The sequence below is a fragment of the Myxine glutinosa genome, chromosome 14, assembly GCF_964187855.1.
Source record: "Myxine glutinosa chromosome 14, kmMyxGlut1.1, whole genome shotgun sequence".
NCBI classification, from domain to species: Eukaryota; Metazoa; Chordata; class Myxini; order Myxiniformes; family Myxinidae; genus Myxine; species Myxine glutinosa.
In genome coordinates this window covers 79,286,205-79,313,725 of record NC_136274.1, presented here as the reverse complement: position 1 = coordinate 79,313,725, position 27,521 = coordinate 79,286,205, and the positions used below count along the sequence as shown (strand labels likewise).

The window sequence follows — 27,521 nt, the reverse complement described above, 5'->3', positions numbered from 1 at the left end:
TCTATTGTGTAGAAAGAGGTTCCAATTCTATCCTTCTATCGTGGGAACTCTTTGGAATGTCATCTTTATTTCGTTTTGCTTCCAATACAACTCGTTCCTGCGTGAAACGAAGTGCGCCGTCGTGTTTTCTTTGGTTCTGCCGTCGTGTTTTCTTTCTTGTGCATTGTTTGTTCCTGGAAATCCTGTTAAAACAAGGTCAATAACGACTGCAGGAAAACCAGTGCTGATTATTTATTCGATGAAGGGCATTTATAGAGAATAATGCCCGGCACTAAAAAAAGCAGCAAAGGCCTTGTTTGATTTTTTTTTTTTTAAAGTATGTCTTAATCCTGCATTTTGAAACCTGATACAAGGAAATAAGTTTCAAGAAAGCTGACTTCGCAAGTGAAAAAGCTGAATGCCTCAACTCTGTGTTTGCCTCTAAATCTTGTGTCCCAAACCCATCCCTCTCTGTACCCACCGTACCCAGTCGTACCCAGCTGCTCCTGGACTCTGTGTCCTTTCCTCCTGACAAGGTGGAAAAGTTTCTGTCAACCCTCGACTCTGATTCTGCAACTGGACCTGACGGCATCAGCCCACGGGTCCTAAAATCCTGTTCTTCCGCTCTTTCACTCCCTCTCTCTGTTCTCTTCACCCTCTCTTTTGCTCAAGGTCATCTTCCATCTGCTTGGAAATCTGCCAACATCACCGCTTTGCACAAAAAAGGTGCAAAAACAGATCCCAGCAACTACAGACCAATCAGCCTTCTCCCAATTATCAGCAAAGTCATGGAATCCATCATTGCTTCAGATATGAAATCTTTCCTCTTCTCCAATGGCTTGATCTCTGATCATCAATTTGGTTTCAGACCTGGTCACTCTACTCTGGACATGCTGCTTCTGCTTTCTCAACAATGGATGGAGGTCCTCAATGCCAAACAGGAAATTAGAGCTGTCTCCCTTGACATATCACGTGCCTTCGATACGGTCTTGCACCCTGCTCTGCTCACCAAACTCTCCTCTTTTGGTATCCATGGAAATCTCCATGCATGGCTGGCGGACTTCCTCTCTAGTCGTAGTCAACGTGTGGCCCTGAATGGGTTTCTCTCATCTCCTCTTCCTGTTCAGGCTGGAGTTCCCCAAGGCAGTGTTCTGGGCCCTGTGCTTTTTCTGGTCTTCATCAATGATTTCTCTGACTCTCTTGAAAATCCTCTCTATCTCTTTGCTGATGACTCTACTCTCTGTCGCTCCATTCTTCATCCCTCAGATCGGCAGTCTGCAGCCTCCTCACTCTCTGCAGACCTGAACAAAATCACAGACTGGGCATACAAGTGGAACATGTCTTTCAATCCTGACAAATCTCACACTCTTACGATGTCTCTCCAAAAAGACCGACTGGACAACCCTCCCATCCACTTTCTGAATAATCCTCTCCAAGAAGTTCTGTCACTCAAGCTTTTGGGTCTCACTATCTGCCATGATCTTTCCTGGGAAAACCACATTTCAAATCTGGCCTCCAAAGCCAGTCGCCGACTGGGCATCCTCCGTCGTGCGAAGTCCTTCCTTGGCACACCTGAGCTCCTCACCACATACAAGGCTTTCATCCGCAGCTCAATGGAATACTGCTCTCCCCTCTGGGCTGGTGCACCTGCCTCACACCTAGCTCGTCTTCACGCTGTTGAAACCAAAGCATTCAGAATCATTGGAATCTCCCGCGATGAAGCTAACTCCAAGGGCCTCTCACTCACTCGCCGCAGGCAGGTTGGTGGTCTTTCCTTCTTCTACCGACTCCTCTCTGGCCTTGCCCACCCCCCCCCCCCCCCCAGCTCTCTCTGGGCTCTGTCCAGCAAATATTCCTACAGGTCGCACAAGATCTGCCTGCAACCCTCTTATGGTTAAACTGCCAAAATCAAGACTCTCTGCTCACCTTCACTCCTTCATTCCTCTTTTCTCCCGCCTCTGGAACAAACTCCCTCACTCTCTTCAATCCCACTCCACCCTCCAGGTCTTTAAAACAGCTGTTCACCACCATCTCTTATCTTCCCCCATCCAAAACATTAATCTTTTCTATCCCCGCTAATTTCACCCCAATTCCACTTTTTTGAAATACCAACTTCTGTCCTGGAAGTCCTTGGTGTCCTTGTGTTTGATACTTCTGCCACCCCCCTCCCACCAAGCCCTCTCCCTCCCACACATCTCCCTGCTCTTAAATGTTGTGTGCCCTCAAGTGTTTGTGTGCTTCCCCTTCTCTTGTCTTCCGCTCCCTCTTTTTATATATTTTGTTTGTCTGGTTGATTTGTTTGTGAAATAAATGTCAGCTCTTTCACGAGCCTCGATTCAGTATACAAAAAAAAGAAAAAAGAAAAAAAAAGGAGAACGAGTTGAATTATGGTGGTCGTAATGCAGCGGTCTTTTTGGAATGGTGTTCCTGGAAGGTTAGAGGCGGGAGAGACTAGATCGGTTTAAACTGGAATTAGATCGATACATGGATATTGGCAGGACTCGTGGGTAGCATTGGTATGAACCTGTGATTCTACCCCATGTGTGGAGATTGCAATGGTCATGAGAAGGTCTCGTCAGAAGTCTGTGTTTGTTCATTCATCACCCCACAACCGTCTTCATCCCCCCCAGATCCACTCATAAAGCACACTGCTGATTCCCGGTGCCCTCTGCCACTGTTCTCCTTCCCATTCCTAGATCCACTCCTCCCTCCCAGTGAAATTAAGTTGATGAACGGAAGGAGTGAATGAATGTGGTGTTGATAGAGTGCAGGCATGATCGGCCAAATGGCATCCCTCAGTGTCCAAGTTCCTTGTACATCTTTGTGCAACATCCACCCTTCTAGATTGCCTTATTGTAGTCTGACCACCCGGACCCTGTCTACCCCCAGCCTACCCGTACTCCACTACCATTCCCTAACAAATCACCCGAGCTTCTTTCTTGCCATTTACTCATGTCTCCTCACTTGCACTTCTATCATAGTTTACTCCCTTGGTTTTAGCATCCAGGAACTCGTGTTTTTTGAATTTCCCATCTCAATGGGATGCGATGACGATTCTGCGTGCTTCGTTGTTTGTGGAATTTCTTATTTCAATACCCAGGAGAAATTGCATTTCCATCGGCAACCTTGGGCTACCAACTGATGATTTTGCATTTATTTTGCACCACAAATGACATTTTCATCCCATTCGCCGGTTGATGCAATTAAATGTTTGCTCCAACAAAAAGATGTCACCCCCTGCTCGTGAGCTGAGATGTTTAGCGTGATAGAGCGAGGCTTGAAATCAGCCCACACTTTCTCGCAGAAATATTTAGTCAAAGATGTTTTTATTCCTTTAATCCTTTTTGGCTTTGCCTTCAAATTCATGCCGATCCAGGGTCTTTTTGAGCATGGTAGCTTGAAATGTGCGGTCAGGCGGTGGCAATGCATGGCACCGATTGATTCGCTACCCTTTGTTGCGAGAGAGGTCCAATTGGACACGCAGCATTGAAACGAGCTGCACACGAAGAGGAGTGCTTTGTCCCATGGAGGCCAAGCTTAAGAGCTTGGCCCATAGCTATCGTCCCAGCAGCTGGGTTCTCAGCCACCATGTGTGAGAGCCGTGCGTAACCAGCGGGGCAGTGCGTGCGGGCGTTCCAAGCTGGATCAATAGAGAATGCCCTTTGTCTGACTGCTGTGAGCTTGCACGGTTGCAGATCCCCTGCGGGGTGCCAGTAGGGGGACAGTGGAGTTGTCGGGTAGGAGGGAGCTGGTTGTGAAATAGATCGTGGAACGGCCGTGCGAAATGTCACTTCTCCAGGGCACGCTTTTCATCCCTACTCCCGTGTGGGCCTCATCTTCATTTTTCAGCTTCCCTTCAGTTTCTTGTTGCGTGGCAGAATGCACATCTGCCGTCACGTCACGGGTTCCACGTTCCCCTCTTTCCTCATTGATTCTCGTCATCGGGATGCTTTTCGTCTCGTTAGCATTTTAATGCATGCGGATCGGCATCACAGTTCACTCTTCACTGCTTATTCGCACCGTGACCTTTTTATTGTTCCATAAAAATGTTTTATTGTTCCATAAAAAGGTGCCTCTTTTCATCATCTTCACAGATATGAGTATAACCCCTGCCACCAAAGTTGGGCGGAGGTTATGTTTTTACCCTGTCTGTCTGTCTATCTGTCTGTTAACAGGATATCTCAAAAGGTCCTGGACGGATTCGGACGAAACTTAGTGGACAGGTTGGAGGGTTGACAAGGACGAATTGACTCAATTGTGGTGAAGATCTGAATCTGGATCTGGGTATGAGAAATTAAAAAAACCATGTAAGTGATTCTTCACCAGTGAGTGATAGGGCCATAAACGATATAGAGCATGATATTTCAAAAAGTTGTTGATGGATTATGACAAAACTAGGTGGATGAGTTGGTTCGGTGACAACAATAAGTCAATGAGATTTTGGTTCAGGTCCAGATGCATATCCGGCCTATCAGTGGGATACAAAACGTAAACTGTTCAGCCTGGCAGAGGTGTGCGTTTTTAATCTTTTTTTGACCATCTTCTCCTGCTCTTTTGCAGCTCCGAATAACGGGCAACCCTTCCCCTGGCATTGCGCATTGATCTGCAGTCCCGTGATGCAGCATGGGTGGGGGAACCGCTTTGCATTTGAAACGTCCGTCTTTGGTGATGCATCGACATGTTCTAGACGCAACTTTATGTCTCAGGCCATAGCTCCGCAGGTCCCTGTTCGCACTCTAACCCAGTAAAGGTCACGGAGCCCATAAGGCAGTGAAAAAGCCTGTAATTATAGTGGCCCTAAAAGGCCTTCTAGGCAGTTAATTCTCTTTAACTGCAGCTCCCTTTCATTGCGGTAAGCCCTTTAATTTGGGATTAACGGCTCCTTTGTGGAATGCCCGGACCGCAGTTTGCAGCAAAGCTGGGTAATAAGAGTGCCTTTAATAAGATTTACAGTTGTCTGTCAGTCTTTCTGTTCGGCCTAGCTTCTTGCTCGTCGACCGGCAGTTTGGCATTGAGCTTTTCGGGTGTTCATTGCTCCCGGCCCATCTGTTTGCGTTTTTCTGCCGAGCAGCTTCCTCCACGGCAAGCCGGCACCGGATGCAGCAAGGGGTTTTTTGAGGGGGTTTTTTCACTGTGGGTTGTTTGCACCCGGGCAATTCGCATGATCCACGAACTGTGCCCACCGAGCCGAGCCGTTCTTCTCCGCTCTTTGTCCTGGGTTGGCTGGAGACTAAGGCTAAGGAAACCACTCCAGTTCTCGATGCAGGCCTTTCAAGGCTTTCAGTACACCAAGCAAGTATCCCTTTGAAGTTAATTGAAGTGAAAGCAAGCCCTGGTCCTGCTTGAATGGTTTCGCTAAGTGAATGGACTCTCTGGGAGCTTTGTGCTGTTCTTTCGTAGCTATTCATCCAGGGCCTCTGACAGATGCAAAGAATTCCACTCATGAGTTCTGTATTCACGCCCGGTTTCTCAGATGTTAATTTACTGCCCGATCTCGACCGGTCAAGGATGCCAGACGAAAGTTGAATTGTGCCACGAAGAGCTTGATTATTAAACGACTGGTTTGAAAAAAATGAACGAAATCGTTTCCTTAACAATACTCCATTGAGGCTGTTCATTTGAAGTCCACGGAGGCAAGAATATGACGAGGTAACATAGGTATTTCATCTCGAAAGGAAGATCAGGACAGGAAGGGAATTGCTTCCCCGTATAGTACTCGTAGTATCAGTCGTGGAGCTGAAAAAGAGCAGGTTTTCTTTCTTTCTAATTTCTTTCGCTTCATGATGGCTTGCTGTCTTTTTTTTCAGGGGAAACTTGCTGTTGCACATGCTCCAAGGATTCTCCATCTTTATTTCAGGATTTACTTTCTTTTTTTTACATTGCCTGCTTGACCTGCCCTATCGTTACGTTAGTCGTTGGTGAGTTTACGTGACAGTGGCCGTTAATTTGCCTCCCCTCGTCCTTTGAGCATTGTCAGACCCCCGGTTCATTTGGGAATGTGGAGGCCTGATGAGCAGTAAGATAGTGATGTCTGTTTCTGCTTCTGTGCTTCGGGCCTTGTTGTATTGATTCATTTTATTTTATTTTAAGTATGTAGAGGGAATAATATGGACTGGCTACAAGTTTTACGCAGCGTCTACTTGCCTCCGAGTATTCACTTTGCGGTGTACACCCTGCCCTGCCAGCAAACTTGAGCACAGCTTATCGGAATGAAGGGCCAGATGATTGGGTAGGGCGTTGTATGTGTGAGTGGAGTGGGAGAGTGGGGGGAGAAAGTGAACTTTGCGCCTGCCAACTCAAGTAAATGGGATAATTGCAGTATCGTAGTATGCTGGTCGCCTTTAATCAGTTGCTGTTCAAGTCGTTTGTCTGCCGTTGGGTCTCAGCCCTGGGTTGGTGATAATTGGTCCAGGAGGAGTATGAGAGTGACGAAGGTGGGGAGAAGGGTTGCTTCGCTGTTATTTGCAGTGAGGGAGAGGGGAGATGGACTAGGACCTTCGGGATATGGCTCGTGGTGGGGAAGGAGAAGAAGGGAAGGGGTGTGTACGGTTGGCAGGCAGAGGCTTGAGCATCCTTGCCCATTTGAAAGGATTCCTGTGAGGGATTATCGGCCTCTCACTATGCATGGGTTCATCTGGCACGCCGTCGTTCTGGGACCCCATCACGAGGCATCGTGCGTCATGCTGGAAACTGCATGCTCCGGAAGACATGGGCGGTTCGTCATTTAATTTGGGAATACCAGGCTGATGTCGTGATGAAGGGGTTTGGAGAGCAGGTTTTTGTTCAGTGATTGCACCTTTTGCGTTAAATTACCACTGGCAGTTAAATTGCACTGGTGGACCCATATAATAATCTCATGGACGACTTGGTCCGTCGACCTCAACTGCAAGGAAATAGATGCAGAAACATTTGATATTCCTGCCCACCTATCTTGTGATATGTCTTCACCCCAGCATCACAATGTGTAGTTACCTCCACCACCGAAGGTGGACAGAGGTTATGTTTTCACCCCTGTTTGTTTGTCTGTCTGTCTGTTTGGGAGCAGGATATCTCAAAAAGTTATGGACGGATTCGGAAGAAATTTGGTGGACAGGTTGAGTGTGTGACGAGGACAAATTGAGTCACTTTTTGCGAAGATCCAGATCCGGATACGAGAATTTTTAAATTCGAATTTTTTTCTTACAAGTGATCCTTCACCATTGAGAGATGGAATCAAAACTATATTTAGCATGATATCTCAAAAACTTGTGGACATATTATGACAAACTTGGTGGATGAGTTTATCAGGTGACAATAACAATCCGATTAGGTTTTGGATGTGGTCCACATGCAGATCCGGCCTATCAGTGGGATACAAAACGTAAACTGTTCAGCACGGTGGAGGTACGTGCTCTTCCGAGTGTCGTTCTAGTTCTACCTGGAGCATCATAGCCAAAATAAGAAAGTGAACAAAATGATGCGCGTGTGTGTGGTTGCTTGCTTGCTTGCAATAATGGATTTTTGGGAAGATGAACATGGATGATTGGTCTTGGGCTCTAGGTGATTCAGGTAAAAGTGGAGTCAGTTGGGTTCCTGAAAGGTGCAGTGGCCTATGTGCGAAAGTTTTGCTCATGCAGTGCAACCCATCAGTCTTTCATCTCTGTCATCAGCTGAGATGTCTATATTAAATTTTACAAATCTTATGAATCCTGTCAATCATCAAAATCGAGTACAGTAGAGCAGCAGTCAAAGATACAAAGTAGTAAGTGCTTGCTGCAGCAAAAGTATAAATCTTGGTGAAGGTAAGAATCATTATTCCTTCAGCATCTCTGTTGTGGAGTTAGCATTTTAAATACATCTGAGCAGAAGCCTGGCACAGCATGTTGGATATCCAAAATATGGATTGATTGCGGTGCTTGTGACTGCCTTGTCAGTGGCTGCTACAACTTGTGCAAAGCTCGAATCCAAGTTGGCGGATTCCCTGAGATAACATCATTGTGTGAAATGGTTCCTCGACTGATCGAGGCATCAAAATCAGGAGGTGCAGGTTGAGGATCGAGGACATCATGCCCACGCCATTCGACTTATTGAGTGGGACATGTTGCTACACATTGGTGGGAACATTGGTGGGAACTTATGGTTAAACTGCCAAAATCTCGGCTCTCTGCTCACCTTCACTCTTTCATTCCCCTTTTCTCCCGCCTCTGGAACAAACTCCCCCACTCCCTTCAATCCCACTCCTCCATCCAGGTCTTTAAAACAGCTGTTCACCACCATCTCTTATCTTCCCCCATCCAAAACCTTGATCTTTTCTACCCCCGCTAATTCACCCCAGATCCACTTTTTTGAAATTCCAACTTCTTTCCTGGAAGTCCTTGCAGTGTTCATGGGTTTTATACATCTCCCACCTCCCCCAAAGCCCTCTCCCTCCCACAGTTCTCTCGATGTCCCTGCTCTCGGGTGTTGTGTTTGTGTCCTTCCCCCCTCTCTCCCCATCTTGTCTACCGCTCCCCTTGTTTTGTGTTTTGTGTGTCGGTTTGACTTTTCGTGTGATTAATGTTAGCTCTTTCACGAGCCTCCATCTTGTATGCAAAAAAAAAAAAACTCCTCTCGATTAGGCCTTGCGTCTTGTCAGACTTTTGGCGTATCCTCCTTTTTGAAGCGTTTATTTCCATTGGATTAGTGCCAGGGTACAAGTGATAACTGGGATTCCTTTTCCACGTTTGACTATAGTTTGTGATAAGGTTGCACAAGTTGTAGCAGTTCTTACTTATTTCCTTTATAAGGAAAGTTTTGATTTTACATATCTTGTATACTTCCATTGGGCTTCATGGAAATCCGAGATTGGAATGCTTTCAAGCCTTATTCGCGTTAGCTATTTTGAGTCCAAAACTCCTGATGCTGGGATCCCAAGTTCAAATTGCATTGTTGCTTTGTCTGCCATCTTCTGTCCTTGTAATCCACATAAAGGTACACTGATGTCTCCTGTCCTTGTTCGGCCTGTGCCAATCCAGTTTCCTTCCCATTGTTCACTGACAAGACAAATGATGAATTGCGAAAGATGATGGGAATATTGCCTGTGATTGATGCTGTGAAGAGGAACAGGTTGAGATGCTTTGGTCATGTGTTGAGGAAGGATGAAAGTGACTGGTTGAGAAGAGTGATGGAAATGAATGTAGAAGGAAGTAGAAGACGGGGAAGACCGAGAAAGACTTGGCTAAAGATGGTGGAAGAAGAAATGCGGGCAAGGGGGTTAACAAGGAGAGATGCAGAAAATAGGGCAAAATGGAGAAGATTGTCATGGGGACCGCAAGGCTAACCCCCGCTCTAGCAGGGAACATGGCCTTAAAATGCATGTTGTTGTTGTTGTTGTTCACTGACCATTTTTGAATGAATGCATTGTGCAGTATGAAAAATGTTTCTGATGTGGTCGCAATTTTTCTGCACAGAAACATGACATTGCAAGGCCATCAAAGTAAGATATTAGACGAAATTTGGCAATGTAGTGCAGAGGTAGCGCACTTACCTTTGAGCTGGCTTCTGGGTTTGATTCCCAATCCGACGATAAACTATCGGATTGGTGTTTCGCCGTCGGGGCGTTGCATCACTACTGCATAGTCCCTCTAGTGGATGTTAGGCCGGGTAACCGGTCTACCATCGTTAGTTGATTACGTTAAAGATCTTAAGGTGTCTTTCGTGAACAGTAGATGAGCTTTCCCCGGCAATCTGAACAAATTCCAAATCTCTGCTCAAATCGCTTTTCAATAAAAACATCAGGCCTGGCTAGACAGTTGGTGCGGAAAAGCCTGGGCCAAAACCCAAACTCAGAAGAAGGTGGGATTACGTATGGTGTTGAAGAAGTAGTCATCGCCGATTCGTTATTATTGGTCAAGTTAAATCAAAATGTCTCTCCCAAATCGTGCATTTTCATTATGCATTTCCAGCTCATATCTCCATCCAATCTGAGATTTGTTTTTCTTGGAGAATATTTCCGCAAACACTCGACCGCCTCCCTCCATCTCCCTTAGCCCCCACTCCAAATACCCCCCACCATCTCCGCCCCTACTAACCATGACTCCAACTACACACCTTTTTCTAGCATTCCACATCCCTCCGTGTTTGGAGGCTCAAACCAATGTGGCCACCATCTCCGCCCAGTTATTTACGATTGTCGACGACAATCATGGCTTGAATAAATCCTGCTTCCTTCGTATTTTCTGCTTGTCGCTCCTGTTTAGCCCTGGTGCTAGTGAGAGCCCAGATTTCTGCATGCGGCAGATAAAGACGTCATTTGACCTCTGTGCATCTGCTTTTTAAACGAGAGCCTTCCTTCCACTGCTATCTTCCTGTTCCTGCACTCTGCATGCTTTTTATTCCGTTTGTTTGTTTATTTTTGTACTAGGAAATGCCAAACAAGTCAACCTTGCTTTTCACCGAATGGGTGTCCTGTTTTGTTGTCTATGTAAGGGTGTGTATACGAGTTCAGTTTTTTCCCTTTCCCGTTTTAAATTCCACTACATAATGACATTTGGTGGAGTATCCACGAATCACTCAACACCCTTACACAATGTGATCTCATCTGATATCCCTCATTGAGGATCAGCGAGCCCGAGGCTATCGTGATGGGTCCTCACGGGAAAAGGTAGTCGGCCATTTTATCACTCGCAGATTATTACAAATCTCTAAACACCAGTGATCACAATAACTCATTAATTGTTCAACAACTCCTCCAATTGTCTAAAATTCTATTAAATCCAACTTAACAAACTACTTGCATTTCCTTTTTGAAGAATAAATTCCAAAATGATATTGTATGGGAATATTTTTGATTCCCAGGTTCTACGTCAATGTTGAAGTCATTTGTTTGTAATGTTCCTGTTGGAAGCAATAAATGATAGTTGCATTTATAACTTACCTTTTCATCGCATCCATAATATCCGTTCCGCAGTCTTATGAAATTGACCGTCACGAGCACCTGTCACGACTGCCTACACCTGCTTTTGCTTTTCATTATTTTCGCCAACTTCAATCCATTTGCCAATTTGAACCGATACATCTCGGAGACCATTGGAATTGGCGACAATTGGAGGATTCATCTTTCCATTGATCGGTTTTATTATCAGGTTGGAGCTATCTCCCTTTTACTGTGCAGCAAACCTAAATTAAAACCGATGTCCTATTAGCCAATGCAATTTACTGTACACTGGGTTCCACTCAGAGCTTCCAATAACTCTCGAACACAAAGAGTAGCGCATTAGAATGAAGAAAAATAAAGGAACACTTGTTTACCTGCGATAATTTATGTTGAAACAATGATGGAGGTGGCAATATGTCAGCATCCCGACGGGGAGTAGCCAAGATGGAAGTCTGAACGACATTTCCTTCCTGTCTAAACTGGCATTACACAGGAAGTTTTGAGCGCTGTTTCCTTGTCGAAGCCTTTCAGTGTTTCCTTGTGTGGCTAGAAATGTTTTTTGGAAGGTGGCCACACATGAGCCATCTTATGGTTGCTTGATCTTTCAATGACACTTAAAACTCAATTATAAAGCCTGGAACAGTGAGGTATGATGTCGTCTGAGATGGTGAAGAAGAGGCACTTTCTCAATACGTATGAACGCTACCTATCCAAATTCTCACCCCCTAGCTGTGTATCCTGGGTTTGAATCTGGACGCAACTTTAAAATGTCATCCTGGCGTTTCACAAGCAGAATGAAGCATCAATGTGTGTGCCGTCATTCCGATGGACGTTAAACTCGGTGCCCCGTCTGCCAGCATTAGTTGGTGGACGTTAAAGATCCCATTGTGTCTTTTGTTAAAAGCCGTTAAAAGATAGAGTTTTATTTTTGAAGAGTGAAAAGTGTTATCACAGTCACGCCTGAACAAATTCCAAATTCCTCCCTAAATCTCCTTCAGTCTGCCAGGGTTGGCCAGCTGATTCGTAAAATACTTGGTCCAAAAACTTTCTGCAACTGATCCCACAAGAAGGTGGGAGTAATTGGACCCGTTAATGTAGCAGTTGTACTAGTATAAATAGCAACGGTACCCGCCCTATGGGCGGGGCTTCAATTGGGAAGCCCAAATGAAAAGGCAAAATATCAGAAATTGAAGGCTTTTTTTTTAATTTTAAACGATTCATATAAACATCCGTTGAATCATATCACACACAAATCATCAAAATCTAAACAGTACATGGCGCCCATTTTGAAAAAAGTTTGAATTCTGCAAAACGGAAGCGGCCGCTACACGTATTTCTCGGTCGCACGTTTATGTGTGAAGAGTGCGTGCCGAATCTCTAACACGGAAGCGGCCGCTACACCTGTTTCTCAGTCACTTTGCACACGCTGCCGTGTTACTTCGGAGCCGCACGTTTATATCGGAAGAGTTCGTCAGGAGTCGATCTACTCTCTACTGGTACGTAGAATAAACAGTATTTGTAGAATTTCAACAAAAGCCACATCACTGTTCATATCGGTAAATATTATTCCATCGTGTTTGAAAAAACTGGAAAATTGGAAAACTTGGAAAACTTTCAAAAATAATATAGCCTATTTTACTCCCAGGGGTCCCAGGAATACCCACCCAAAATATCGTTGCGATCGGTTGAGCCGTTTCTGCGGTACCTTCAAACAGACAGACGGACATTTGGTGAATTATAGTAAGATAATAATAATAATAACTAGAACTACGAGCAGTGCTGTCGGCTTCCGAGCAATCTGAACCTGCCACCCACATGGAGCTCCATTTATACGTTTTCTGGGAAATGGAGCCAACATAAAAATAAAACAAGGTAAAGTATGTTACATTGTGTGACCCATTCAGCATCAGCCGGCCAAACTACATATGGTAAGCTACTTAGTTTGTCAAATTTCAGTGTTTTGTGACTACGTAACATATTCAACCAATTGCGAGCTTCCACAGCTTTTAGAGCAGAAGCTTCAAATCACTTTTCAGTATTGCCTGGGGATGCTCAAGCTGTCTGGAAATTTCATGCTGATCGGTTTAGTAATGCTGGAGAAGAAGATTGTTTTCTGTTTGGGGCAAAATCCAAGATGGCCACTATAATACAGGACAAATTTTTTTAAAAGCCAAATCCATTCGGATCAACTTCCAAGAGTGTGCTATAAACGTGGAGATTGCCATAGCCAGCTGTAACGACTTTTTCAAAAGTCGTTTCACAAAAATCAGCGGAACTATGATAATAATAATAATAATAATAACTAGCCGAAACCCGTGGAACATCCACGGAAGGGAGGATGTGGTGTATGGATAGAGTGTACCATTATGGATGGCATAGGGGATTTGCTTGTCCGAGTAAGAGTTAGGAAGAAAGATGAGAATGAAGAGTGCGTATATGAACAACGATCGCCGACACCGGCACAAATGCATACTCTGGATTGTCCACTCAGTGGACGGCTTGCTTTCGCCTTCGCCTGTCCAATCAGCGGACGGCTTGCTTCGCCTTCGCCCAGCAGACGCCAATACGATGGCGTCGTAAGATGGCGTCGTATCGGCAGTTAATCGGACGCTTTTTGGCCCCAACGTCGGCTAATTCAGATTTTTCGAGTATGGCTGTACGTGATAAACAAAGAGTGCGGTTCGTAGATCGTAAATCCATTAGTACCGTGGGCATCGGGTCACTGGGTGCGGCGTAAAAGGGATAACAAAGTCGACTCCTTACGCTATTATTATATAGACTAGCCGAAACCCGTGGAACATCCACGGAAGGGAGGATGTGGTGTATGGATTAGTCTAGTAGGAAGACTAGGTCCCCCTGCACCCCCCGGAGATATACTTCTAATCAGTGTTTCTAGATTGGAAAAAATGTGTAGAAAATGACTAGCTATGGCCCCAAGCTGAAAAAATGTCCCACATACCATTTTTATGCAAATTACTGCTGCCATTATCAAAAAAACGATTTTTGACATATCTCAGCCAATATTGCAGATAATTGAAAAATGAAGGTGTCTAGACCCATGTTTTGAAGGGCATAGATCATGATAGAACTATTCATAACATGATTACATGTGTCTATGGTATACTAGTATGCTAATTAGTGCTTTATTTACAAAATAATCACAGTTTTACGAAATAATAGACTCATATTAAGGTCCGTCTACACAGACGTTAACACAAAGTTTTATTTTTCTAAATATTACAACTGTCAAAATAGTCCTAGCACTCAATGTGACCACTCTTCTCTTGCTTGTTTTAGATAAACATCATTAGCATTAGTGATTCTACACTGAGTCAGTCATCATCATTTTCATCGAAATCGTCAGAGTCAAACTCTTCTTCTCCTTCCTCTTCCTCCTCCTCTTCGTGCTCTCCTGTGTTCAGAAGATCCACCAGTGAGGTTGGTAGGATGGGACCACTGGACCACATTGGTTTCAACAGTCCTTCATCAGTCCTTATCCATCCTTGCTCCTCATAAGGTTTTGGCTTTTCGATGATAGGTTGATCGGCTCTTTTGTACAATGCTACGCGGTGGTTCACACGCTGGATGTGCGGCTTCAGGGCAGACTGGCATGGAGGAAGGCGAGCCAGATCAACCTTGGACTTGGATGTGAGGGTCTTGTCCTCTCCCACCATTTTTCGTAGCAGCTTGGCACGGACAATGTCCACTGATGACTCGCGACTCTGGCCGTACATCACACAGGTGAATTTTTCTAACTGCCTCTCCACCTCAGGGTTGGCACCCCAGTTGTCACCCAGTTCACCGAATGCCCTGTGAAACCTGGGATTCTTCTCCAGCTTTTTCAAGGGCCCGACTTTTCCCTTCCCTTTGAAGGCACTGGTGCAGTCTTCTCCGCTGAACACATAGTACCCCAGGAGAGTGGCACAGTAGTCCTCTCCCAGGGATTCTGCCAGCTCAGAGACGTTGACAAGTTGGCGATGCTTCCCTGACCCTGTATCCAGGTACACCGTCAGCTTGATGTTGTGGGCATGGTGGAGCAGGATCAGGAGGATGTCTGTGTCCGGTGTTCTGACTACAGCGTTCTTGTATCCGATGGTAGCAGCATGATGGAGGTACAGAACCACCCTGGTATCAGTCTCTTCCTGGTTGCTGTAGATCGTGGGGAGTTCACGTACCTCGACCTGAAACACAAAAAGGCACCGCATTTCAATCACCAGTCACTGCCAGTTTCAGATCTAGACAAACATCACAGGTAATCACCTTTTTTTCAGGAAAAATTACAAATTGAATCGCCATTCACGAAGGGCTTTCAATTTTACCTTGCCATTCGTTGAGGCAAGTTGGTGGGCCTTCCCCTCCACGATCAGCACAGCCATCTCTGTTCTCTCCAGCCTGGTAGCTGCCTCTTGTCCACTCCACACTTTCAGAAGAAGCTGGCACATCTGCTTTTTGTTGTCGTCATTTGCAAGGAACATTTTGAAGTCATATGGCTTCCTGGTTGCTGGTCCAGCCAGAATGATCTTCTCTGAGCTGCCCCGCCTCAGCCTTTCCTGCGCTTTGATTGACTCAGGATGGTAACTGTCAGTGGAGAACAGAAAGTGCTGCTTGGCCACCATCTGATCAAGCACCTGCAAGCATATCTCACCACATGTTGGGGGAAGGTTGGCAAGGGTATGCAGCAGCGCCATTCCATCCTGGATGAACAGGGCATCCTTGGGGTATTGCAGATCTTGTGGTGTGGTGTCCTCTAAAAGGTAGTGCAGAATGGAGGCTTTGTTGGTTTTGCAGAAGAACCCATCTGGTGTCCCAAGGCTAGGAGGCACTGGCATCAGGCAGTACTTCATGAGTTCTCCCAGGTCTAATGGCTCATCTTGACTCTGAGACTTGACAAGGAGCAGGAATGCAAGGTTGCTTTGCTCCTGATACTGGATGACCTGGAATGATAAATGGTGATTGGTTGATATGTACTACAGGAAGGACTACAGGTGAAAATTATTCATGTGCTATAAATTGGCATATTTACAATCTTTACATTGTTCATTGATGTGCACTGTCTTTAATAAACAAATTTGGAGTTCAATCTTGTATCTCAATATAGCATGTACAGGACGCCATTTAAAAATACAACATAAAATACAAAAGCACTTGGGTATTGGATTACATCCTTACCTTGCCCTGTGAGGATGTTAGTGTGATCTTCTTGTTACTAGCCTCCATGGTCTTGAGTTTCTTTCTCTTGATTGGGTTGAAGAAGCTCTCAGGTTCTCCGCTTTCCAGGCGCCTGATGAAGTCAGCTTTCGCAGCTTTCCCCACAGCTTCTGCTTGTAACACATCCATCTCAACATCCATGGGGACGGGAGCACCAGAGGCCAGGCAGTAGAGTTTGTCCTTATCAATGATGGTGAACGGATTGGTGAAGTTCTTGATAGTAGTTAGGGTTCGCTGAACGGCCTCCTCGCCTTTTCTGATCTCTGCCTTCTCTAGTTCACGATGTCTCCCTGCTCTTGGGCAGTCTGGGTCATCGATGAGATCCACCATCTGGAGGGCAACATTTTGGTTCTTGTTTGTGCTTCCGAGTGTGAATGCTCGTGCGAGAGCATTGGAAACTGTTATGTTTGAGCTGTGCACAAGCCAGAAAGAAATGACATCACATTTGTCATGATCAACCTTCGTGAAGTGGATATGCTCCTTGATTGGGTCATTCTGTAGGCGTTTCAGTAGTTTCTCTGACCGATAATTTGAGTTCTCATATCCATTCAGTTTCAGTTCCTCGACATAGAGCAAGCGCAAGGAAGAAAGCTGTAGAACTTTATTCTGCTGGATGACCTGGGTTTGAATGTGTTCCAGTACTGAGTTGAATGCCTTTTCATGGGCGGCTGACATGCAAGCCTGCTCCTTTGGTGCTTCGGCTCTGTGAATCGCACGCTCATAGTTGTAGAATGCTGTGCGGAAAGCTTTAAAACATGACGGATGGTGTTTGGCCTCACATGCAAAGAGGTCTTTGTTTTTCACCTTTCGATGGAGTCGAAAGAGACCCATTTTCTCAGCCCGTGTTTCGATTTGCTCCCATGCATTTTCTTTGTTTTTAAAGGATGGGAAGGTTGTAGGCCTCTCAGTATTGCGATGAGCATCTTTGGTCTCAACTTTCTCACAAAATATACACTCTGGCGGGAAGATGGGTTCAGCAGAACCTCCTGGTTTACGAGGAGAGTGATGCCATGATGAGGTTGATGGCCCTGGTTCTGTATCATCTCCCAGACGATGAAAGTGGCGGACAAAGTGCTTATAACACTTGCTGTGATATCCTACTCTTTCTAGGTCATCAGGAAGAGTTGCCGGGATCTGATCACATACTGATTGCATACGACATGGGGAGTCATGCGGTTGGTTGAGACGTCTATCCCGGATCTTTTGAAGCAGTTGCAGTTTTTCTGAAGCAGATCCTTTAATTTTACGGAGGGGCGTGAAATCCCCATGATCAGACATGGATGGTACATGAAGGATGCATGTAGGAGGAGAGCTTTGGGCTGCAGGTTCTACACTCCGTTTTCTTTTGGGCATGCTTGCTGTCGATGTCTACCATCACTGTTAAATGACAAATAAGAAATCACGAATGATGTTAAAAGTGCCTGTGAAAGGAGGCTCTGAGTTTTCAGTGAGGTAACAGAGGTTCTGAGTCATGTTCTACACTAGGGTACTTTTTAGCTGACTAAACCATGTTTAGTGGCATCAAAAGTGCTAATAGCTAAAACATCTAAATTCTTCCACACTAACGTTAGCTATCTAGGCCAATGAAACATTGTGCTAAGTTACTGTAGCTAGCTCAGCTGTCGTGCCTCTTTCTGGTTCAATTCATATACAGAAGTCAACAGATATGTCTCATGTTTGGCATTAACAAAAGTTTAAGTTACACCGACATTAGGAACATACTGTACATAGATGAGGCTAGCTTTAACGTTAGCTAACATGGTGCTAGCTGGCTCAGCTGTTATTCTGCCTGTTTATGATTTCATGCAGAAACTGAAGTCAAGAGTGTGAGTAACATTATAGTTAGCATCTTACCTGGCTAGATTGGAGGATGAATACCAAGAACAACACACAGATGGAATGGAAGACTGAACTTTCAACTGAGGTATTCAATAACATCAACGTTACCAATTGATACGAGCGCGCGACATTACCAATTGATACGAGCGCGCGAGCGCGCATGTTACATGGATGGAAATGTAAAATGGCAGCTATAGCAGCACTAATTTGGATCTCTAGTCTGTCATTTCTGCACTGTGATTGGATAACATAAAAAAATATGTTTGGGAGTTAACAGCAGGAGTTGGTAGATTTTACGTGGGCTGGGTGAGAAACCTTTAAATAAGCAAGTGAAAATCTCTCGCAATACAAAGTCAATGGTGGGAAGAAAAGTTGAGTGGTACCAATGTTACTGCCAATGTCCCGCCCCTATGCAAGACTCAGGAGCATCTTGTTGACATTTAACCTTGAAAATACCTGGGTTTAGACCCCTTATGTACCATGTTAAGTTATCTGCAGTATTAACGTATCCTTATCATTTGTAAAACTGATTATTTTGTAATTACAGCATTAATATGCATACTAGTATACCATAGACACATGTAATCATGTTATGAATAGTTCTATCATGATCTATGCCCTTCAAAACATGGGTCTAGACACCTTCATTTTTCAATTATCTGCAATATTGGCTGAGATATGTCAAAAATCGTTTTTTTGATAATGGCAGCAGTAATTTGCATAAAAATGGTATGTGGGACATTTTTTCAGCTTGGGGCCATAGCTAGTCATTTTCTACACATTTTTTCCAATCTAGGAACACTGATTAGAAGTATATCTCCGGGGGGTGCAGGGGGACCTAGTCTTCCTACTAGACTAGATAGAGTGTACCATTATGGATGGCATAGGGAATTTGCTTGTCCGAGTAAGAGTTAGGAAGAAAGATGAGAATGAAGAGCGTATATGAACAACGATCGCCGGCACCGGCACAAATGCATGCTCTGGATTGTCCACGCAGTGGACGGCTTGCTTTCACCTTCGCCTGTCCAATCAGCAGACAGCTTGCTTCGCCTTCGCCCAGCAGACGCCAATATGATGGCGTCGTAAGATGGCGTCGTTTCGGCAGTTAATCGGATGCTTTTGGGCCCCAACGTCGGCTAATTCAGATTTTTCGACTGTGGCTGTACGTGATAAACAAAGAGCGCGGTTCGTAGATCGTAAATCCATTAGCGCCGTGGGCATCGGTTCACTGGGTGCGGCGTAAAAGGGATAACAAAGTCGAGTCCTAACGCTATTATTGTATAGATAATAATAATAACTAGCAGAAGCCTGTGGTAAAAAATACCACAATATAGAAAGGAAGCCTTTTATTCTTGCACGAAGTTTAAACAACTCAAAACTGGGAGGTTATATATATTTTAACAGCAAAGAAAAAAAAATGGGGGCGATTGAAGCAGCGGTCTGTTGCCGATACACCACCAGGGTTTAATATTTTGTTTGATTGAGAAAATTACAATTACCCTTTAGGTTTGAATTAATTTGAAGCAACTTTTACTTAATAATCTTTTCTCTCCGAGGAGCGTTTCGGTGTATTTTAGAGTTGAACAGACAGGTACAGACAGACAGCGTTAGCCATGTATATATATATGTGTGTGTGTGTATATATATATATTTTATTTTATATATATATATATATATTTATTTATATATATTTATTTATATATATTTTTTATTTATTTCTTTCTTTATTTATTCATATATATATATATATATACATATTTATATATATATTGGTAATGCTAACATAAACAATGGTGAACAGCTTTGAAGCCAAGTAGTAATAATAATTGCTGAGTGTTCAACAGAGCCGCATATTCAAATTGTTTAATTTAAATGGCAAGCTCCCACTGTATATGAAAGTCTTTCCATTTTGGATGTAAATGAGGTTGCTCGTGATTAATCACGTGATGTCTACAGCTCGACATAAAGCTCTGCGAGCAGCACAACTGTCAAAGCTGCATTGCAAAGTGCAAATGTCCAACACCTTCTGCATGGACAGGTAGTGAAGGTGGTTGTGTTCAGTTGACTGACGTGTTTGCAAAATGTGCAACGACACAGACAACATTGCTTCCTCCTTTATTTGTTTTTCGTTGCATTCATTAGCAGACACATTACCCATTCTTCTTCTTCCTCCTTAACCTCTTCACTATCCTCCACAAACACTCACGACCACGCTAATGTTTCTCAACCACCTTATTCCCTTAACTTCTGTTCACCTTCTCTCTATTGAGGTTTATTTAGACTTGGCATATTGTCCTGCTCAACATAGTCTCCATTTTTGTGGTTGAAACGCTCACCGACATCTAAAGTCTTTATTCTCAGACTCCCAACCACTCGTCCCCTCGCCTATTTTAAATGTCTTAAATGCCTTATACATTGTGCAGGAGTGTTCCTCTTAATTGCTCCAAATCGATCATCGTCGTCGTATTTTTGAGAAATAAAGAAAATGTGGTTTCCAACAGAGACTGCTGTGTACAGAATAATGATGACGGATTATCAGGTAAAGTGGTTGTGAGAGGTTGCTTACTTCTTTTTGTACACAAAAGGTGCACGTTTCAGATAATCCACCTCCTCTCTCTCTCTCTCTGTCTCACTCTCTCTACTCTCCCTACTCTCTCTTCTCTCCCTACTCTCTCTTCTCTCACTCTCTGTCTCACTCTCTCTACTCTCTCGACTCTCTCTACTCTCTCTCTACTCTCCCTACTCTCCCTACTCTCTCTTCTCTCTCTTCTCTCTCTCCTCTCGCTCTCTCTCTCTCTCTCTCTGCTCTCACTCTCTGTCTCACTCTCTCTACTCTCTCTCTACTCTCTCTTCTCTCACTCTCTGTCTCACTCTCTCTACTCTCTCGACTCTCTCTACTCTCTCTCTACTCTCCCTACTCTCTCTTCTCTCACTCTCTGTCTCACTCTCTCGACTCTCTCTACTCTCCCGACTCTCTCTTCTCTCGCTCTCTGTCTCACTCTCTCTACTCTCCCTACTCTCCCTACTCTCTCTTCTCTCTCTCTTCTCTCTCTCTTCTCTCTCTCCTCTCGCTCTCTGTCTCACTCTCTCTCTGCTCTCGCTCTCTGTCTCTCTCTCTCTCTCTCTCTCTCTCTCTCTCTCTCTCTCTCTGTGTCTGTCTCTGTCTCTGTCTCTGTCTCTGTCTCTGTTTCTCTCTCTCTCTCTCTCTTTCCCCTCCCATCTCTCTCTCTCTCTCTCTCTCTCTCTCTCTCTCTCTCTCTCTCTCTCTCTCTCTCTCTTGCTTTCTTGCTCTCTCGCTCTATCTCTCTTCCCCCCTCTCTTTCTCTCCCCGCCCCCCTCTCTGTTCCTCACTCTCTCTTTCCCTGCTCTGTTCTTCTCAGCACATGCTGTCTCTATCTCTCCCTGTCGCTCTCTGTCTCTGTTTCTCTCTCTCTCTCTTTCCCCTCCCATCTCTCTCTCTCTCTCTTGCTTTCTTGTTCTCTCGCTCTATCTCTCTCTTCCCCCCTCTCTTTCTCTCCCCGCCCCCCTCTCTGTTCCTCACTCTCTTTCCCTGCTCTGTTCTTCTCAGCACATGCTCTCTCTATCTCTCCCTGTCGCTCTCTGTCTCTGTTTCTCTCTCTCTCTCTCTTTCCCCTCCCATCTCTCTCTCTCTCTCTTGCTTTCTTGTTCTCTCGCTCTATCTCTCTCTTCCCCCCTCTCTTTCTCTCCCCGCCCCCCTCTCTGTTCCTCACTCTCTCTTTCCCTGCTCTGTTCTTCTCAGCACATGCTCTCTCTATCTCTCCCTGTCGCTCTCTGTCTCTGTCTCTGTCTCTCTCTCTCTCTCTCTCTCTCTCTCTCTCTCTCTCTCTCTCTCTCTCTCTCTCTCTCTATATATATATATATTGTCGCGATCCCGTCTGTGAAATGGTTCCCAGCACGGAATACGGACGTTAATGTCCGGGCTTCAAGTAGTCCACGGAGTGGACAGAGAGAACTCAATAAACACAATTGTGTTTTAATCGGCCTTCTAGGGGTAAGGCACGATGCTTTATTGGCTCGATCACAAAAACCATAAATGGTAACAGAATGGAATACACTGCACAAAGCCTGCAGGAACTGTCGGCCCCAGAAGCTCCAAACAGGACGCAGGCAAGATCACTCGCGGTTCCAATCGACGATCTCCGGGACTCGGAGGGTAACAGAGTGGAATACACCGCACAAGGCCTGCAGGAACGGTCGGCCAGCAGCTCCAACACGACGCAGGCAATATCTGACTCACGGTTCCAATCCACGAGATCCGGGAATCACTCGTTCTCTTCCGGAGTTACTCACTCGTAAAATACAGAACGGTAAACGATCAGCCCAACGCGGCTGTCGTGAAGATTAAGGGAAATCCCTTTATCTATTTCCCACTCGGAGCCTTCGAGAAGCGTCCGTTGCATAAGATGGCGACCGCGCTCTCTGGACTCTCCACCAATCACGTGCCGAATCGCCTCCCGATCGCGTGAGGCTCCAAGGAGGCCACGTCACGCGGTGGGCGGGGCACCAAATCTGGGTGAGAACAGGTGGTTTCACCGGTGGTTTCTCACAGTCCTCCCCCCCTAAGTAAAAACCCCGTCGAATAGACGGCGTTTTTAAAACCAGTATTTGTAGTAGGTGCAAATCACATGGCAAGATGATGGCGGTAATCGCTAACAGGCAATTAACGCAATTAACAATTATTAACACTTATTAACAACAATAACGCAACAACGCAACAATACAACGCAATTATTAACGCACAGGCAATTAACAGGCATTAACAGGTTAACAATGAACCAGTTTGGTTTTGTTTTTTTTCACACACAAATTTTAACACCATACACCACATTAATATCTACCCTACAAGAGTTACACTTCACACAAAGCACAATAGAGAGGCAAGGGGGCCAAACTCAAGTTGGGGGAAGCGTTGACAGGAAGGAAACGGGCCGAGACCTAGAGCGGCGGGTACTCCTCCGGTGTCGAGAACAACAGTCATATGCGTAATGACCCCTTTCACCGCACTGGTAACATCGATCGTTCGGGTCGAAAGGCCTGCGGACCAAAGGGCGTCTGAAACGAGGCCGCCGCGACATGCCATTCGACATCTCGACGCACACACGCGATCCGCAAATTAACCTTCCATCAAGGGCTCTGACCGAATCTTCAGCATCTCGTGGCTCTTCAAACTCAACAACTGCAAATCCAGGTGGGTTTCGAGCAACCCATACGTTGCGGAGTGGTCCGTAATGTTCGAAGACCCTCCCTAGCTCGGCTTTCGCTGCTCCATTGCCTAGGTTTCCCACATATACCTTAGCATTAGCGTTCCTGCTGAATCGCGACATGGCGGGAGCGGTCCCTGAGGAGCACGGCACCTGAGGGTGGCTTGACGGGAGGCTCGGGTGGACTTCAGCTGACGCAACGTCACCGTCGGGAACTGGAGTCGAGGCGCTAGGCTCCTCGGGCCAGAGTGAAGATATGTCTGACTCCGCCACTCTCTCCGCCTGTTTACTCTGGGATCTAGTGACCCCCCCACAGGTCAGAGTCAATGACTCCTCCCTGGCCATGGCATCATTGCCAATCAGCAAGGAGACCCCGGGTATCGGGTAGTAGGGTACCACCACACAGGTCACTGGACCCTTAAAAATGTCACTCCGGACCTCGAGGAGGGCAAGGGGATACCGGCCAAGAACCCGGTCAATGCCCCGAAGGAGGGTATACTCGCCGGTATAACGCATCTGAGAGGCCGGAACTACCCCCGCCCGGAGAACACACCGTGTCGCCCCAGTATCCCGAAGGTATTGGGCCTCAAACTTCAGCATCGAATCAGGGCCACCCACTAAGGCTGTCCCTGAATAATCCTGGTACAGTGGATGAATGGAATTAGCCTCGGTGGCAGTGACCTCGGTCACCGATGCCACCGTCGTGTGCGAGGGCCCGGCGGATGAGCTCCACTGATCTCCCTCCGACTTAACAGGAGGGTTGCCTCGGTAGGCCGGACTAGCGGGATTAGAGAAGCAGCGGTTTTCACCGTGCCCCACGCGTTTGCAGAAATCGCACCAGGGCCCTGCCCTGGTCTGCGGCTCGCGACCGCCACCAGTGGAGGGCATCGGAGAACCCCTCCCCTCGATCCAGCCGCCGGGCAGACGGGGGGCGGTCTTGATCGCAGACTCCTCCGTCTTACGACGCGACTGCGTGACTTGCAGCATTTTGCACGCCAAAACATGTTTATCAATAAGGTTGACGCAGTCTGCCAAGGAAACAGTGTCTTTGTCGACAAGAAACAATGCTAAGTCAGGCGGAAGCTGTTGATCGATACGGTAACGCACCAGGAGTTCCGCAACCGCTTGAGGTAACTCAACCTTGCTCCCCTTGAACCATCTCTGCAGCTGTTCCAACAAGGCCCGCAAATGTTCCTCATAGGTTTGACTGGACTCACGAGTCCAGCTGAAAAAATTTCTCCTATAAATACATGCGGACACCGCATAGGCGTTCAAAATCTCGGCCTTCAATGCTCTGTATTTGTTTGCGTCCTCGGTTGCCATCCTCGCATATACCTCCCTCGCCTTCTCAGATAGATGGCTCACAAGATGGCCGACCCACAAGCTCTCATCAATGCCACCGGCAGCCAACAACTTCTCCGCCATCTCCAGATACGCTTCTGGCTTCGTGTCTCCCGTCCAGTCCGGCAAACGAACATGAACAGTTTCCGGGACTCTTGCAGCAGACCCCTCTGCCCGCGGTCGTTCAGTCAACATTCGCAACTCATGCTCTCTGACGCGTTCAACTTCTGCTGCTGCCGCACGCTCTCTCTCTCTCTCACGCTCTCTCTCTGCTGCTGTCTCTGCTGCCGCATGCGCTCTCTCTGCTGCTGCACGCTCTCCCTCTGCTGCTGCCGCACGCTCTCTCTCTCTCTCTCACGCTCTCTCTCTGCTGCCGCATGCTCTCTCTCTGCTGCCGCATGCTCTCTCTCTGCTGCCGCAGCACGCTCTGCCTCTGCCCTGTCATTCTCCCTGTTATACATGTCAAGTTGTTGAACCGGAGTCAGCCCGGTCCAGAAGGGCGAACGCATGCATTTAGTCATGATGGAATCGCTTCCTAACATCTCGGGTTGAGTGACCGGGTCAAGGCTGCTTGCGTCGCTCACATCGCCACCCACGTGACTGTCAACATGATCAGGTTGAACTCTCACTTCTCTGGTCGACATAGCTTGGCTACGAGTTATCATAAGACAAGGCACAAAACACAACGCTCTGTTGGGGAAATACGACACGAACTACACAATATCACCCGCACATCAAATTGCCAATGAGAAAAATACCACGTACAAATACTCACGTTTTTTTTTTTTTTTTGTCGGTTGTTTGGAGGGATCCGAGGCTCACTTATTCTGCAGTGAAGCACCACCCAAGACAGCGTCCTACGGCGAGAAAGTTCCTCCAAGACGGCGTCCGCTGGTGAGAAGATGCAGAGAAGATGCAGATGCCGAATTCCCGTCTCAATTCGAATGTCTCTCACTTGAAAGATCCTAGGACGAGCAACCCATTTGTCGCGATCCCGTCTGTGAAATGGTTCCCAGCACGGAATACGGACGTTAATGTCCGGGCTTCAAGTAGTCCACGGAGTGGACAGAGAGAACTCAATAAACACAATTGTGTTTTAATCGGCCTTCTAGGGGTAAGGCACGATGCTTTATTGGCTCGATCACAAAAACCATAAATGGTAACAGAATGGAATACACTGCACAAAGCCTGCAGGAACTGTCGGCCCCAGAAGCTCCAAACAGGACGCAGGCAAGATCACTCGCGGTTCCAATCGACGATCTCCGGGACTCGGAGGGTAACAGAGTGGAATACACCGCACAAGGCCTGCAGGAACGGTCGGCCAGCAGCTCCAACACGACGCAGGCAATATCTGACTCACGGTTCCAATCCACGAGATCCGGGAATCACTCGTTCTCTTCCGGAGTTACTCACTCGTAAAATACAGAACGGTAAACGATCAGCCCAACGCGGCTGTCGTGAAGATTAAGGGAAATCCCTTTATCTATTTCCCACTCGGAGCCTTCGAGAAGCGTCCGTTGCATAAGATGGCGACCGCGCTCTCTGGACTCGCCACCAATCACGTGCCGAATCGCCTCCCGATCGCGTGAGGCTCCAAGGAGGCCACGTCACGCGGTGGGCGGGGCACCAAATCTGGGTGAGAACAGGTGGTTTCACCGGTGGTTTCTCACAATATATATATCTCTCTCTCTCTCTCTCTCTCTCTCTCTCTCTCTCTCTCTCTCTCTCTCTCTCCTCTCTCTCTCTCTCTCTCTCTCTATCTCTCTCTATCTCTGTCTATCTCTCCATGTCGCTCTCTCTATGCCAATTGACACTGTCTTTTCTCTATTCCACTCACTCTTTCTCTCCACCACTTTCCACAGCCGCTTGCCACACATGTGGGGTGCTGTTGCTCAGCACCTTTGGTGGCACGTACGTATTGTCAGTGCTGCTTCTTTATTTTCCCCTTTTCTGTGCTTTTCTGTCTTGGTTTTCTCGTCCAAATAACTTCTCTTTGTCGTGTCTTGTCTTCTGAGCGAAGGAGAGAGACAGAGAGTGAAATCGAGCACACAGCCCAGTATTGGAGGCCTGGTGAGACCTTCAGTTAGAGGCCTGGTGAGAACGCTTGATGATGGGAGTGCCTCCCCCATCACCTTGCTGCGGTCGTGTTTAGTTTATTGCTTTGCCTTTCATTTCGATTAGGGAAACAATATTTTTGTTTCTTTTCGTTGAGATTGAAATGACGGGTGAGCATTTCCGCATTGTCAGTGGCGATTCACTTACTCGTACGCGTGGCCTCATTTGTGTTCTTCCTGTTGAGGTATAAGTTGGAGATGTCATGCTGGCAATTGAAGATACTGTACATGTGGCACGGGAAACATTTGAAGAAGGCTATCTATCCTCTTGGATGAAGGAGGGAGATCATTGTGGGGTTTTTTGTATACATAGTCGAGACTCGTGGAAGAGCGAGTGCAATGAACGGATCAGGACGCTACAGATAAAAACAGAGTGCAAAACACGTATGCATGGGGTGGACAGGATGGATACGGAAGGACACTCCAAGGAGGGAAAATTGGAAGGAGCAGGGATTTGGGTGGGGTTATCGAGGGTGGAAAAGATCGTGGTTTAGGATTGGTGACGATTTGAGGTGTGGTGAACGTGTTGAAGACCTGGAGGGAGATTGAAGAGGATGTGGAAGTTGTTTCCACCGGCAGAAAAAAGAGGACCAAATGAATGAAAGTGAGCATTGATCATAGATTTAGGTAGCTTCACCAGAAGGTGGTTGATGGTGGACCATGTGAACCCTGCAGAAATCTGGTAGATTGGAGGAGGAGGGGGACAAAGCACAGAAAGAACAGACAGGGCAAGACCAGAAAGGTGATAGAAGACAGATACCACCAAGTTATCTGCAATGGCGAAGTGATCAACCCACAGACTCGGCTTCAGCGTGGTAGATTCCAATCATCTTGAAGGCCTTGGTTTCCATGGCATCAAGCTGAGCAAGATGAGGCAGGGGAGCCAGCCCAGATGGTAGACCAGTACTCTATCAAGCTGTGGAT

At 46.3% G+C, this 27,521-nt stretch overlaps 2 protein-coding genes across 8 annotated transcripts in view; one reads left to right on the top strand and one right to left on the bottom strand.

Moving 5' to 3' along the window:
- Positions 1-27,521, top strand: part of LOC137439946 (autism susceptibility gene 2 protein homolog) — a 537,082-nt gene that overhangs the window by 346,923 nt on the left and 162,638 nt on the right. The window lies entirely within an intron of this gene.
- LOC137431834 (uncharacterized) lies at positions 14,061-16,255 on the bottom strand. Its single transcript, XM_078768378.1, has 3 exons — positions 16,043-16,255; positions 15,193-15,807; positions 14,061-15,054 (listed from the first exon to the last, which is right to left on the bottom strand). Exons 1-3 carry the CDS (start codon positions 16,220-16,222, stop codon positions 14,206-14,208), a joined length of 1,644 nt encoding a protein of 547 aa, XP_078624504.1. The 5' UTR covers positions 16,223-16,255; the 3' UTR covers positions 14,061-14,205.

What these genes read in the sequence shown, in the direction of transcription:
- LOC137431834 (XM_078768378.1), bottom strand. Translation starts at nt 16,222, where the DNA reads ATGGATGTTGAGATGGATGTGTTACAAGCAGAAGCTGTGGGGAAAGCT. An exon ending in TAACATCCTCACAGGGCAAG is followed by an intron (nt 15,808 to 16,042) that starts GTAAGGATGTAA and finishes TTATCATTCCAG; the next exon opens with GTCATCCAGTATCAGGAGCA. An exon ending in TTGCCTCAACGAATGGCAAG is followed by an intron (nt 15,055 to 15,192) that starts GTAAAATTGAAA and finishes TTTGTGTTTCAG; the next exon opens with GTCGAGGTACGTGAACTCCC.